The sequence below is a fragment of the Dama dama genome, chromosome 9, assembly GCF_033118175.1.
Source record: "Dama dama isolate Ldn47 chromosome 9, ASM3311817v1, whole genome shotgun sequence".
In the NCBI taxonomy this organism is placed as follows: Eukaryota; Metazoa; Chordata; class Mammalia; order Artiodactyla; family Cervidae; genus Dama; species Dama dama.
The window spans coordinates 10766215-10781573 of record NC_083689.1 but is presented as its reverse complement, the minus strand read 5'-3'; the positions used below and the strand labels follow the sequence as shown (position 1 = coordinate 10781573).

The 15359-nt window shown below is 42.1% G+C and overlaps 1 protein-coding gene across 1 annotated transcript in view; it reads left to right on the top strand.

Moving 5' to 3' along the window:
• NWD1 (NACHT and WD repeat domain containing 1) overlaps positions 1 to 15359 on the top strand; it is a 52966-nt gene that overhangs the window by 23173 nt on the left and 14434 nt on the right. The window contains exons 8-9 of the mRNA XM_061149179.1: positions 6007 to 6215; positions 12709 to 12981. Coding sequence (XP_061005162.1) covers positions 6007 to 6215; positions 12709 to 12981 — 482 coding nt within the window. The remainder of the gene's footprint in view (positions 1 to 6006; positions 6216 to 12708; positions 12982 to 15359) is intronic.

The following is a 15359-nucleotide window of genomic DNA, read 5'->3' as shown; positions in this document are numbered from 1 at the left end:
CCAAACAGGCTGCAATAGATTAAAACACTCCCTAACCCCAAAGTTCCCAGCATTAGATACTTTAATTTTATTCTTTTTGTCTAAGGGTTTGCAGTGGAGTAGGTACTGACAGAGTATTGACAAATGAGTCTCTTTATTTTATTATTTTCATCAGGATGGCTATTTTCCCAGAGGGTGATTCAATCTCTGTACAGTATCTGACTCATGGTGACCTTGATTCATTTTTTAAAGTCTTCAAACTCTTATTATCTGTAATCAGAAAAAGTCAGTAATCAATTTACTTAAAAAACTGAAAACACTGTGTGTGTGTGTGTGTTAGTTGTTCAGTCATGTCCAACTCTTTGCGACCCCATGGACTGTAGCCCCATGAGGCTCTTCTGTCCATGGATTTCTCCAGGCAAGAATACTGGAGTGGGTTGCCATTCTGTTTTCTAGGGTATTTTCCCAACCCAGCGATCGAACCTGTGTCTCCCACATTGCAGGCAGATTCTTTACCGTCTGAGCCACCAGGAAAGCCCTGAAAACACTGTAGACCTATGTAATAGGAAAAGTAAAAGTTTCCCATCACATGGTAGGGTGCTAGAGGTCTTTTGTACTGGCTTCTGAGAGTCAACTGTGAAATTTTCAAGAATTTGGTGAGGTGGTTGTCAAACACAGTCATTGTTTTTCTTTAAAAACATTTTTATTGAAGTCTAGTTGATTTACAAAGTCGTGTTAATTTCTGCTGTATGGGAGAGTGACTCAGTCATACACATATATGCCTTCTTTTTTATATTCTTTTCCATTATGGTTTATCCCAGGAAGTTGAAAATCATTTCATGTGCTCTACAGTAGGACCTTGTTGTTTATCCATTCTGAATGTAATAGTTTGCATCTACTAATCCCAAACTCCAAGTCCATTCCTTCCCTACTCCTTCTCTTTCTTGGCAGTCTGTTCTCTATGTTCAAACAGCCATTCTTAAACATTACATTATAGAAACATATAATTAATCAATTCTACTGAAACAAGGTAATAAATACTCAAAACTCATCATTTTCTAAATATTTCACAACACTCTATTCTTATCTCTCTTGGTTTTTGTATCTGTGTGATATGTATGGTTATATATAGACATACAAACTTGTGCAACCTGCTTTTTTTTTTTTTTTGCCTTTTTCCATATCATGTATGTATCTCTAGTTCATTTTTATTTATTTTATTTTTGGCTGTGCTGGGTCTTTGTTGCTGCTCGTGGGCTTTCTCCAGCTGTGTGGCAAGCAGGGACTAATCTGCATTGCGATATGCAGGCTCTTCACCGCGGTGGCATCTCTTGTTGCAGAGCACAGGTTCTAGGACGCGAGGGCTTTAATAGCTATGGTGTGTGGGCTCAGTTGCTCTGGGACATGTGGAATCTTCCTGGACCCAGGGACTGAACTCATGTTTTCTGCATTGACAGGTGGATTCTTAACCACTAGACAACCAAAGAGGTCCTCTAATTCATTTTAACAGCGATATAATGGCCTGTGTATGGGAAGTATTATAAAATGTTATCATTCATAAAAATTTTGGTTCAAAAATACCCCAATCTCAAGAAATTAAAATCACTCCAAATACTGGTGACATGTGAATTCTAAAACAAAATTTCCTTCCTTTACTCTCCCTTGATATTTCAATGTTCCCCCAGAAGTGACACCAGTGCACACAGTCTGTTATATGCCATTAGCAATTTTTTCTCTAGGCTTATGCAGACATAGCTCTGTCTTTTGAGCTCTTGTCAACAATCACATCATGCTGTTTTATACACTGGGCTGCAGCTGGCTTTTGTCACAATGTATGTGTGTTAGTTCAGAAAACTAAGATCATAGCATCTGGTCCCATCACCTCATGGGAAATAGATGGGGAGACAGTGGAAACAGTGTCAGACTTTATTTTTTGGGCTCTAAAATCACTGCAGATGGTGACTGCAGCCATGAAATTAAAAGACGCTTACTCCTTGGAAGGAAAGTTATGACCAACCTAGATAGCATATTAAAAAGCAGAGACATTACTTTGCCAACAAAGGTCTGTCTAGTCAAGGCTATGGTTTTTCCAGTGGTCATGTATGGATGTGAGGGTACGACTGTGAAGAAAGCTGAGAGCTGAAAAATTGATGCTTTTGAACTGTGGTGTTGGAGAAGACTCTTGAAAGTCCCTTGGACTGCAAGGAGATCCAACCAGTCCATCCTAAAGGAGATCAGTCCTGGGTGTTCATTGGAAAGACTGATGCTGAAGCTGAAACTCCAATACTTTGGCCACCTCATGAGAAGAGTTGACTCATTGGAAAAGACCCTGATGCTGGGAGGGATTGGGGGCAGGAGGAGAAGGGGACGACAGAGGACGAGATGGCTGGATGGCATCACCGACTCGATGGGCATGAGTTTGAGTAAACTTCGGGAGTTGGTGATGGACAGGGAGGCCTGGCGTGCTGCAATTCATGGGGTCGCAAAGAGTCAGACACGACTGAGCGACTGAACTGATGTGTGTTAGTCACTTAGTCATGTCTGACTCTTTGCAACCCCATGGACTGTAGCCCACCAGGCTTCTCTGTTCATGGAATTCTCCAGGCAAGAATACTGGAGTGGGTTGCCATTCCCTTCTCCAGGGGAATCTTCCTGGCCCAGGGATTGAACCCAGGTCTCCTGCATTGCAGGCAGATTCTTTACTATCTGAGCCACCAAGGAAGCCCAATAGATTGTATCAATGTTTTGTAGAGATTGAGAGTCTGGGCTCCTGACTGAGATCCTGGCTCAGTTACTTATCAGCCATGTGGCTTTGCATAAGTTACCATCCTGGGCTATGACTCAGTTTCCCCATCTATACAATGTGAAAATGAAAGTCACTCAGTCATGCCCGACTCTTTTTGACCCCATGGACTATACAGTCCATGGAATTCTCCAGGCCAGAATACTGGAGTGGGTAGCCATTCCCTTCTCCAGTGGATCTTCCTGATCCAGGAATAAAACCAGGGTCTCTCGCATTGCAGGTGGATTCTTTACCACCTGAGTCACAAGGGAAGCCCAATAGGATAATAATAATATCTCAAAGAGTTGTTATGAGATTAAAGGAATTTAATGCATGTACTCAGTTCAGTTCAGTTCAGTTGTTCAGTCGTGTCCGACTCTTTGTGACCCCATGAATTGCAACAAGCCAGGCCTCCCTGTCCATCACCAACTCCCGAAGTTTGCTCAAACTCATGCCCATCGAGTCGGTGATGCCATGCAGCCATCTCGTTCTCTGTCATCCCCTTCTCCTCCTGCCCCCAATCCCTCCCAGCATCAGGGTCTTTTCCAATGAGTCAACTCTTCACATGAGGTGGCCAAAATATTGGAGTTTCAGCTTCAGCGTCAGTCCTTCCAAAGTACTCAGTAAATATTGGCTATTGTAGTAAGAATGACTATTATGGTCAGGTCAGTGCATATATGTGTGTGTGTGTGTGTGTGCGTGCGCGCTCAGTCGCTTCAGTCATGTCCAACTCTTTGCAACCCCATAGACTGTAGACCTCCAGGCCCCTCTGTCCGTGGGATTTTCCCAGCAAGAATACTGTTGTGGGTTGCCTTTTCCTTCTCCAGGGCATATGTATGTAGCTCCTTCCTTCTTATTATTTTTAATTCCTGCATAATATTCTTTACATGAATGTACCATATTACTTGGGCTTCCCTGGTGGCTCAGATGGCAAAGAATCTGCCTGCAATGCAGGAGACCTGGCTTTGATCCCTGGGTTGGGAAGATCTCCTGAAGAAGGGAATGACTATCCACTCCAGTACTCTTACCTGGAGAATTCCATGGACTGAGGAGCCTGGTGGGCTACAGTCCATGGGGTCCCAAAAAGTTGGATGTGACTGAGCAATTAACATATACCATATTATTTAACCAACTCCCTTTTCATAGGTAGTTTTGAGGTTTGTTTTTTTTTTTTTTTTTTTGCTGCATCGGGTCTCAGTTGTGGCACACAATATCTTTGATCTTCATTGCAGCATGTGGGATCTGGTTCCTGGACAAGGGATCGAATCCTGGCCCCCTGCACTGGGAGCATGGAGTCTTAGCCACGGACCACCAGGGGAGTTCCAGAATGGGCTTTTCAGTTTTATATTTCCAGTGGAAAAAGAGAATTGTCTTCTTTCAGGCTGCTGTTAAAGAGGAAAGATTAAACAAGAAAAACCTTGACAACGAAGTTCTCTTTTGGAGACAGTTTAACCAAGACCCTGAAGTTTTGGGACTGGATCAGCCCTTTAAAGAGACCCCAGAACCCGATCGACTTCAGTGTGTGTGACTGCACATGTTTCTCCCCTTGGGTGTTTTCTTTAATAAAGATTAGAATGGCTTCTGTGCCCTCAGGGTACCCCCTCCATCCATTGTGAACATTAAACATATACATTTATTTATTTGACTGCACTGGGTGGGATCTTTAGCATGTGGGGTCTAATTCTCTGACCAGGGATTGATTGAACCCGAGCCCGCAGTTTTGGGAGATTGGAGTCTTAGCCACTGGGCCACCAGGAAATTCCCCAGTTTTTTGGTTTGTTTGTTTGTTTTACTTGGACAGTCTTGCAATTAAAGTCCTTATCCATCTTCACACACTTATGCTATTACTTCTGTAAGACACCATTTCTAGAAGTGGGATTTCTTAGTCAAATCGTATGCACATTTTTCATGTTTTCTCCTAGCTTCTTATACTAAAAAAATCTATAGACTCAGAAAAAGTTGTTGAAATAGTACAGAGTTCCCATGTACCTTTTATATACCCTCCCAGACTAGCAATGCCTTATACAACTATAGTATATTATCAAAACCAAGAGGTTGCACATTTTAACTTTAAAAAAATGTCACCAAGTTACATCTTTGCAAGTTTTTATCAATTTATACTCTCATTAGTGGAGTATAAGAATAACAGATTTCTTGTATCTCTGCCAGCACTCCAGCAAGCAATCCATCAAATTTTTGCCAGTACAATGGATAATAATAGTATTGGTATTTCATGATGGATTTTTGTGATTACTAATAAGGTTGAGTATCACTTTCAAATGCTTATTGTCCACTTGTACTGTTTCTGTAAATTTCTTGTTTATATTCTTTGTCCAGTCTGTGAGTAAGTTATTTGCATTTTTCTTGCTTATTTGTAAGAACTATCTGTTTATCAGGGAGGGTCTTCACTTATCTGTTATAGACTGCAAATATTTTCTCCCCGTGTGTGATATCTTTCAAGTTTATCCTTCTGAAATTTTACACTTTTATGCAATCCAATCGGTCAATTTTTCCCCTTTATGTCTTCCAAATTTCATGTTTTTCCTAGAAAAATATCTCTCCACGAATATGAAATTTTCTATAATCTCACTTTAGTCTTTTTGTTAGTTTATTAACTTTAGTTTTTTTTTTTTTAGTTCATTAACTTTGAATACTCCCTAGATGATGAACTTTTATACATTCCAATGATCTGTTTATTAGAGATTCAACACTTGGGCAAATGATTTAATCCCAACCAGTTGTTTCATTCAGTTTAGCTTTGCCACATTCCATTATGGTTTTGATGTTTTCATTTATGTATTTATTTATTTTTGGCTGTATTGGGTCTTCATCACTGCATGGGCTTTTTCTCTCATTGCGGTGAGCGGGGGCTACTCTTACGGCAGAGCTCGGGTCTGAAAGCCCACAGGCTTCAGTGGTTGTGGTGCCAGGACTCCGTAGTTGCAGCTCATGGGCTCTAGAGTGAGGCCTCAGTAGTTGTGACTCACAGGCTTAGTTGCTCCGTGACATGTGGAATCCTCCTGGACCAGGGATCAAACCTGTGTCCCCTGCATTGGCAGGCAGACCCTTAACCTCTGGACCACCAGAAAAGCCCCCACATTCCATTATTTGTGATTCAGACGTGTTCTAATCTATACATCCCTTCTTTGGTAAACCAGGGATTTCCAAGCTCGTAGATGTTTTGGTAGTTGGAAGGTCGAAATGTTCCCAGCTAATATACTCTCCTCCACCCTGGTCTGTTGCAGGAGAGGTGAGGTGTGTGGAAGTGTTTGCCCAAGGGACACTTGCTATCTCTTCCTCGAAAGACCACACCTTGCGCTTGTGGGACTTACTCTCTGGCCAGGAGAAATTCACCATTTGGGATGGAGGTTCAAAAGATCCCACTGAATCTCAGACCTGGAGCCTTCATGTGGATGAAGCAAAGAAGGTTGTGTATTCAGCTTCAGGCTCAAAGGTAACAAATACCTGCCCTGTTTGCAAAGGAAGGCTGAGACCAGAGCATTCAAAGATAGCATATTGTGTTTATAAGGAGGTGTTCCCCAAAATGAGACAGAAGTACACAACCACTTGAGACGGTGCCATAAGGGACTTCAAAACTTAGAGTTTTGAAGATTAGATAACTTGATAGTTCTTTCTGACCTTAAGATTTGAGACCTTTCATACTATTTAATACCGTCATTTTTAGTGCTATAAATTTCCCTCTGAGTACTGCTTTACCTACATCCTGCAAACTTTGATATGTTATGTTATTTATGTTCAGTTCTAACCTGACCTGCATACAGATTTCTCAGGAGGCAGGTCAGGTGATCTGGTATTCCCATTTCTTTAAGAATTTTCCACAGTTTGTTGGTACATACTAAGCATCAAATAATTAACAGCTATTAATTGTTCTACAATAAAGTAATAAAACTAATTGGTACTTGTTAACATTAAGTAATATTGGTAGCTTATAAGCTATGCTATCCAATACGGTGACCACCAGCTATATGTTCCTATCGAATGCTTGAAATATGGCTATTCCAAATTGAGATGTGCTGTACACAAAGGCCTCCTCAGACAACCATTTTGCCTTTCTGAATTTCTTTTCCTTGGGGATGGTCTTGATCCCTGTCTCCTGTACAGTGTCATGAAACTCCATCCATAGTTCTTCAGGCACTCTGTCTATCAGATCTAATCCCTTGAATCTATTTGTCACTTCCACTTATAATCATAAGGGATTTGATTTAGGTTATACCTGAATGGTCTAGTGGTTTTCCCTACTTTCTTCCATTTAGGTTTGAATTTGGCAACAAGGAGTTTGTGATCTGAGCCACAGTCAGCTCCCAGTCTTGTTTTTGATGACTGTATAGTGTTTCTCCATCTTTGGCTGCAAAGACTATAATCAATCTGATTTCAGTATTAACCATCCGATGATGTCCATATGTAGAGTCTTTTCTTGTGTTATTGAAAGAGGGTGTTTGCTATGACCAGTGTGTTCTCTTGGCAAAACTCTATTAGCCTTTGCCCTGCTTCATTCTGTACTCCAAGGCCAAATTTGCCTGTTACTCCAGCTATTTCTTGACTTCCCACTTTTGCATCCCAGTTCCCCTGAAAGAAAAGTACATCTTTTTTGGGTGTTAGTTCTAGAAGGTCTTATAGGTCTTCAAAGAGCCAATCAACTTCAGCTTCTTCATCATTACTGGTAGGGGCATAGACTTGGATTACTGTGATGTTGAATGGTTTGCCTTGGAAACGAACAGAGATCATTCTGTTGTTTTTGAGATTGAATCCAAGTGCTGCATTTCAGACTCTTTTGTTGACTATGATGGCTACTCCATTTCTTCTAAGGGATTCCTGCCCATAGTAGTAGATATAATGGTCATCTGAGTTAAATTCACCCATTCCAGTCCATTTTAGTTCACTGATTCCTAAAATGTAGATGTTCACTCTTGCCATCTCCTGTTTGACCACTTCCAATTTGCCTTGATTCATGGCCCTAAAATTCCAGGTTCCTATGCAATATTGCTCTTTACAGCATCGGACTTTACTTCCATCACCAGTCACATCCACAGTGGTGTGTTGTTTTTGCTTTGGCTCCATCTTTGCATTCTTTCTAGAGTTATTTCTCCACTGATTTCCAGTAGTATATTGGGCACCTAACGACCTGGGGGGTTCACCTTTCAGTGTCCTATCTTTTTGCCTTTTCATACTGTTCATGGGGTTCTCAAGGCAAGAATACTCCAGTGGACCACATTTTGTCAGAACTCTCCACCATGACCCGTCTGTCTTGGGTGGCCCTACACAGCATGGCTCATAGTTTCATTGAGTTAGACAAGGCTGTGGTCTATGTGATCAGATTGGTTAGTTTCCTGTGATTGTGGTTTTCAGTCTATCTGCCCTCTGATGGAGAAGGGCAAGAGGCTTATGGAAGCTTCTTGATGGGAGAGACTGATTGAGGGGGAAATTGGGTCTTGTTCAGATGGGCAGGGCCATGTTCAGCAAATCTTTAATCCCATTTTCTGTTGATGGGTGGGGCTGTGTTCCGTCCCTGTTATCTACCTGGGGCCAAACTATGGTGGAGGTAGTGAAGATCATGGCGACCTCCTTCAAAAGGTCCCATGTATACACTGCTACACTCAGTGCCCCCAGCCCTGCAGCAGGCCATGCTGACCCACGCCTCTGCTGGAGACTCCTGGACACCCACAGCCAAGTCTTGGTCAGTCTTTTGTGGGGTCCCTGCTCCTTTCTCCTTGGTCCTGGTGCACAAGGCTCTCTTTGTGACCGCCAAGAGTTCCTTCCCAGTCCTGTGTGAGTTCTGGAGGCTCTATGGTGGGTTAACGGCAACCTCCTCCAGGAGAGCTTATGCCTTACCCAGGTCTGCTGCACCCAGAGCCTCTGCCCCTGCGGCAGTCCACTTAGAGTCCAAATTAGAGATGCGAAATTAGAGATACCAAGGGAACATTTCATGCAGAGATGGGCACAATAGAGGACAGAAATGGTATGGACCTAACAGAAGCAGAAGATATTAAGAAGAGGTGGCAAAAATACACAGAAGAACTATACAAAAAAGATCTTCACAACCCAGATAATCACGATGGTGTAATCACCAACCTCGAGCCGGACATCCTGGAATGCGCAGTCAAGTGGCCCTTAGGAAGCATCACTACGAACAAAGCTAGTGGAGGTGATGAATTCCCGTTGAGCTCTTTCAAATCCTAAAAGATGATGCTGTGAAAGTGCTGCACTCAATATGCCAGCAAATTTGGAAAATCAGCAGTGGCCATAGGACTGGAAAAGGTCAATTTTCGTTCCAATCCCAAAGAAAGGCAATGCCAAAGAATGCTCAAACTACTGCACAATTGCACTCATCTCACAGGCTTGTAAAATAATGCTCAAAATTCTCCAAGCCAGGCTTTAACAGTACGTGAACCGTGAACTTCCAGATGTTCAAGGTGGATTTAGAAAAGGCAGAGGAATCAGAGATCAAATTGCCAACATTTGTTGGATCATCGAAAAAGCAAGACAATTCCAGAAAAACATCTATTTCTGCTTTATTGACTATGCCAAAGTCTTTGACTATGTGGACCACAACAAACAGTGGAAAATTCTTAAAGAAATGGGAATACCAGACCACATGACCTGCCTCTTGAGAAATCTGTATGCAGGTCAGGAAGCAACAGTTATAAGTGGACATGAAACAACAGACTGGTTCCAAATTGGGAAAGGAGTACGTCAAGGCTGTATATTGTCACCCTGCTTATTTAACTTATATGCAGAGTACATCAGGAGAAACGCTGGGCTGGAAGAAGCACAAGCTGGAATCAAGATTGCTGGTAGAAATATCAATAACCTCAGATATGCAGATGATGCCACCCTTATGGCAGAAAACTAAGAAGAACTGAAGAGCCTCTTGATGAAAGTGAAAGAGGAGAATGAAAAAGTTGGCTTAAAATTCAACATTCAGAAAACTAAGATCATGGCATCTGGTCCCATCACTTCATGGCAAATAGATGGGGAGACAGTGGAAACAGCAGCTGACTTTATTTTTTTGGGCTCCAAAATCACTGCAGATGGTGATTGCAGCCATGAAATTAAAAGACACTTACTCCTTGGAAGGAAAGTTATGACCAACCTAGACAGCATATTAAAAAGCAGAGAGCTTACTTTGTCAACACAAGTCCATCTAGTCAAGGCTATGGTTTTTCCAGTAGTCATGTATGGATGTAAGAGTTGAACTATAAAGAAAGCTGAGCACCGAAGAATTGATGCTTTTGAACTGCGGTGTTGGAGAAGACTCTTAGAATCCCTTGGACTGCAAGGATATCCAACCAGTCCATCCTAAAGGAGATCAGTCCTGAATATTCATTGGAAGGACTAATGTTGAAGCTGAAACTCCAATATCTGGCCACCTGACACGAAGAGCTGACTCATTTGAAAAGACCCTGATGCTGGGAAAAATTGAAGGCAGGAGGAAGAGGGGACAACAGAGGATGAGATGGTTGGACGGCATCACCGACTCAATGGACATGAGTTTGAGTGAACTCCGGGAGTTGGCGATGGACAGGGAGGCCTGGCATCCTGCAGTCCATGGGGTCGCAGAGAGTCGGACACCACTGAGCGACTGAACTGAACTGTACACAAAGGGCCCCCCAGGTGGCGCTGGTGGTAAAGAATCCCTGGCCAACGTGGGAGGTTTAACCCCTACATCAGGAAGATAGCCTGGAGGAGGAAATGACACCCACTCCAGTATTCCTGCTGAGAGAATCCCATGGACAGAGAAGCCTGGAGGGCTACAGTCCATGGGGTTGCAGAGTCAAACGTGACTGAGCATCTGAGCATACAGGCACAGTAAGCATAAAACACACATTGGATTTCAAAGACTCAGTATCATAAAATATAATGTAAAATATTTCAATAATAATTTTGAATTGATTATATGTTGAAATGACAACATTTGAATATATTGGGTTAAAAAAGTATTTCATTGAAATTGATATCTTGTTTCTTTTTTTTACCTTTTTAAATGTGGCTTATAAAAAATTTAAAATCATGTGTGGCTTACATTGTATTTTTATTGGACAGTGTAGGCTTAACTATTACAGAGGTGTGGGTTGTTTTCAAAACTGATTATAGAAATCAGCTATGTTATCAGCAAAAGTTGGGAAAATACAGCAAAGAAATAATATATAATAAATAACTTCAAACCTAACCATTATCATAATTTTGCTTTTTGCGGTGTGCATGTGTGTATATACGTGCATGTATGTATGAAAGAAAATGGGGATAAAACCATATATACAGCTTTATAAAATTATCTTTGCCCACAACCTTAAAAATTCTTCAAAATCAGCATGTTTAGTGATTTCATAAGATTCCATTGCATGGCTCTGCTGTAGTTTATTTAACTAATCCCTTAATACTGGACATATAGGTTGCTTCCAGTTCTTTGCATGTTCAAATAGCTGAGGTAACTTTCCTTATACATATATACATATGTAAGTATCTTTCTGTGTGTCTTTTCCTAGTCCTTTAGTGTAAATCCCACAAGTAGAATTAATAGAATTATTTAAATGATTACTTTTGATGAAAAGGTACTTTAGGGGGTAAGGTTAAGGATGAAACTTCTCTAATTATTCATCGGTAATTACTTGGAATGAACATATATGCATGTGGCATGGCTGTTTTTCTATTTTTTTAAAAACTGTATTTTAGAGCAATTTTATTTGTTTATTTTTAAAGACATGTATTTGAGAAAATACCCTTTTTTCCCCTAAAAATATATATAGTTATTTGTTTTTGGTTGTGTTGGGTCTTAGTTGCAGCTTGCAGGATCTTGTGTTGTGGCTTGCGGGCCTCTCTTTAGCTGTGGTGCCCGGGTTCCAGAGTGTGTGGGCTCTCTAGTTGAGACACATGGGCTTTGTTGCCCCATGGCATGTGAGATCTTAGTTCCCTGACCAGGGAGCAAACCTGTGTCCCCTGCATTGAAAGGTGGATTCTTAACTGCTGGGCCACCAGGGAACTCCCAGTAGTTTTAGATTTGTGGAAAAACTACAGAGATAGTAGAGAGGGTTCCTGTATGGCCTTGTTCCAGCTTTCTCTAATGCCAACATCTTATATAACAAGTGTACATTTATCAAAGCTAAACATTAATATGGACAATTACCATCAATTCAACTCCGCACTTCATTTGGATTTTATCAGTTTTTCCACAAATGTTCTTTTGCCATTCCAGAATCCATTCCAGGATCCCTTCCACTTCTCCACTCCTTTTTTCTTTTCAATTAAATTAAAAAAAATTTGCCGGTTACTTCTTTTTAAATTTATTTACTTATTTTTGGTTACAGTAGGTCTTCGTTGCTGTGCCCAGGCTTTGCAGAACCTACTCTTTGTTCTGGTACATGGGCTTCTCATTTCAGTGGCTTCTCTTTTGCAGAGCACAGGCTCTAGGCACACGGGCTTTAGTTATTTCAACATATGGGCTCAGTAGTTGTGGTACACGGGCTTAGTGGGATAGGACCCATGTTCCCTGCATTGGCAGGTGGATTCTTATCCACTGTACCTCCAGGGAAGTCCTTCCCTCCTTTTTCTTTAAACTGATGGGAGTGTCGACAATAAAATGTATAAACTCTAAAAAAGAGCAGGTTTTAATATAGTCAATATTTTGTAATAACTATAAATGGATGGCATCACCAATTCAATGGACATGAGTTTGAGCAAACTCCGGGAGATTGTGAAGGACAGGGAAGCCTGGCGTGCTGCAGTCCATGGGGTTGCAAAGAGTCGGACACGTCTGAGCGACTGAACAAAAACAAATAAACGGAAAGGAACCGTTAAAATTTGTATAAAGGTAAAAAGATTTTAATTACAATGACCAAAAAGAAAAAAGAACAGGTCTTGCGTTTGACTCTGGCAAACTTGCAGTCTAGGTCCCCCTCTGACATGGCTCTGTCTTTTCATCATTCTGTTAGATCAGTGCTTGGAACCTGGAAAGTGCAGAGCTGATTTTTCGTATCCTGGGGGATGCCTCTGACCCCTGGGTATGCATGGCAGTGCTGGCTTCCCCGGCCACACTGCTGACTGTGTCCCAGGGTGGCATGATCGGTCTGTGGAGCTCAGCCACGGGAACGCTGCACAGGAAGCAACATTTGTCCAGCGTCAGAGAAGATACACTTGCCTGTGGGGTCTCAGTCCAGAAACAAGGAAGGATGGTTACCGGGTCCAGTACAGGCTCCATCTCTTTGGTAAGCAACTAATGTTGACTGAGTCAACATTAATTCAGCTCCAAAGTGTTCAGACGACCTAGAAGTTGGGAGAAACCATCTCACTTTTGATCTATTTTTTTTAACCTTTTATTTCATATTAAGAGTATACCTGATTAACAATTCTGTGATAGTTTCAGGCGGACAGCAAAGGGATTCAGTCATACATATATGTGTATCCATTCTCCTCCAAATCCCCTCCCATCCAGGCTGTCACATAACATTGAGCAGAGCTCCCTGGGCTATACTGTAGGTCCTTGTTGGTTATCCATTTAAACATAGCAGTAGGTACATGTCAGTCTCAAATTCCCTAACTATCACTTCCCTACATCGTCTCCGCAATCATAAATTCCTTTTCTAAATCTGTGAGTCCATTTCTGTTTTGTAAATAAGTTCATTTGTATCATTTCTTTTTAGATTTCACATATAAGGGATGTCATATAGGTCCATCCATGTGCTGCAGATGGCATTATTTCATCACCTTTGATCTTTTAATGAATGGCACTTGGCTTCTTCATTCTAGGGGTTTGCAATTCAGCAGAGTCCAGGAAACATCTCTTGGTATCTCCTGGGGGATGGCCAATGTGCAACTGTTGATGCTCAGTCTTTCTGCAGATGCTCTGGGAGAAAATATAGAACATTAATCAGAAGTGTCCCTGATGAGGGGATAGGACTTGGGTTTCTATCTACCAGCTCCATCAATGATTAGGTGAGGGCTGCTCCCAGGAGCATTAACACAGGGGCCAAGTGTATGAGGGAGTGAGGTCAGAAAGAACAACCTCCCAGCGCAGAGTTTCAGGAATGCAGTGAGCACCCTTCAGGAACAGAGGAGTACATTGAGGGGATATGGATGGGGCACCAAGATTGAGTTATATCAGAGTTGCAGCTGGAGGGACAAGGGCACCATGTCATGCACTAGGGGGCCGTAGAGCTAAGAGTCTAACCACACCGTCAGTCTGGGGAGGAACTCAGTCTAGGGAGGGAGCCAGGCTCTCCAACGACTTACAGTCATACTAAGAGGAACAGAATCTGTTTTCACTAGAGGTAGAAATAGCATGTTCTTGCTTGGGTGAAGGGACAAATGCTTCTGATAGAGGCAGTCTTGGAAGGTTCCTCTCCAGGGAGGCAGCCTCAGAAGAAGAAAGGATTACTAAGATGAATAAGCAAAGATGGAGGGAATAGGGGGTTGCGTGGTGAGGCGGTAGGAACACGCTTGGTGTTACAGAGAAAAGAGAAGTGGAGTGGAAATAGATCACAGAGGGTTTTGCGTGTCCTATTGAGGAGGTGAGAGTTTCAGGAAGGGAGAAATATGGCCACTAAAGAATCATCCCGTAACCGACAAGGACCTACTTTACAGCACGGGGAACTCTGCTCAATGAACAGCAGCTGGTTGGGAGGGAAGCTTCGGGGAGAATGGGTACATGTATACGGATGGCTGAGTCCCTTTGCTGTCCGCCTGAAACTATCACAGCATTGTTAATTGGCTGTGTTGTTGTTGTTCAGTCGACCAGTCGTGTCTGACTCTTTGCTACCCCACTGACTGCAGCACACCAGGCTTCCCTGTGCCTTGCCATCTCCCGAAGTTTGCCAAGTTCATGTCCATTGCATTGGTGATGCCATGCTGCCATCTCATCCCCTGACGCCTTCTCCTTCTCTGCTCAATGTTTTCCAGCACCAGGGACTTTTCCAATGGGTCAGCTGTTCGTATCAGGTGACCAAAATACTGAAGCTTCAACTTCAGCATCAGTTTAGTATATTAGCTATATACTCCAAGGCAAAATAAAAGGTTTAGAAAAATAATCACCCCCAAACTCCAGATTTCTGGACCTCAAGCCTCATAGCCTCCCTGAGCAATCAAGGCACCAAACGTGATCATGAAGATAATCTCAGTCCTTTTATCAGGTCTCTTGATTGCTTCCCATCACTCCTTCCGTCACGGATTGTTTTCATTAATATCTTGCAGCCTAGCAAGGAACATGAACTCTGGGGTCAGACCCACTGGGTTTGAAAATCCCAGTCCTGAATGTAAATTGGTGCAGCCACTATGGAAAACAGTACGGAGGTTCCTCAAAAAACTAAAACTAGAGTTGCCATATGATCCAGCAATCCCATTCCTGGGCGTAAATCCAGAGAAAACTCCAATTCAAAAAGATACATGAACCCCAATATTCATTGCAGCACTATTTACAATAGTCAAGACATGGAAGCAACCTAAATGTCCTTCAGACAGATGAATGGATAAAGAAGATGTGGTACATATACACAATGAAATACTATTCAGCCATACAAAAAGAATGGAATAATGCCATTTGCAGCCACATGGATGGACCTAGACAGTATCTCACTGAATGAAGTAAGCC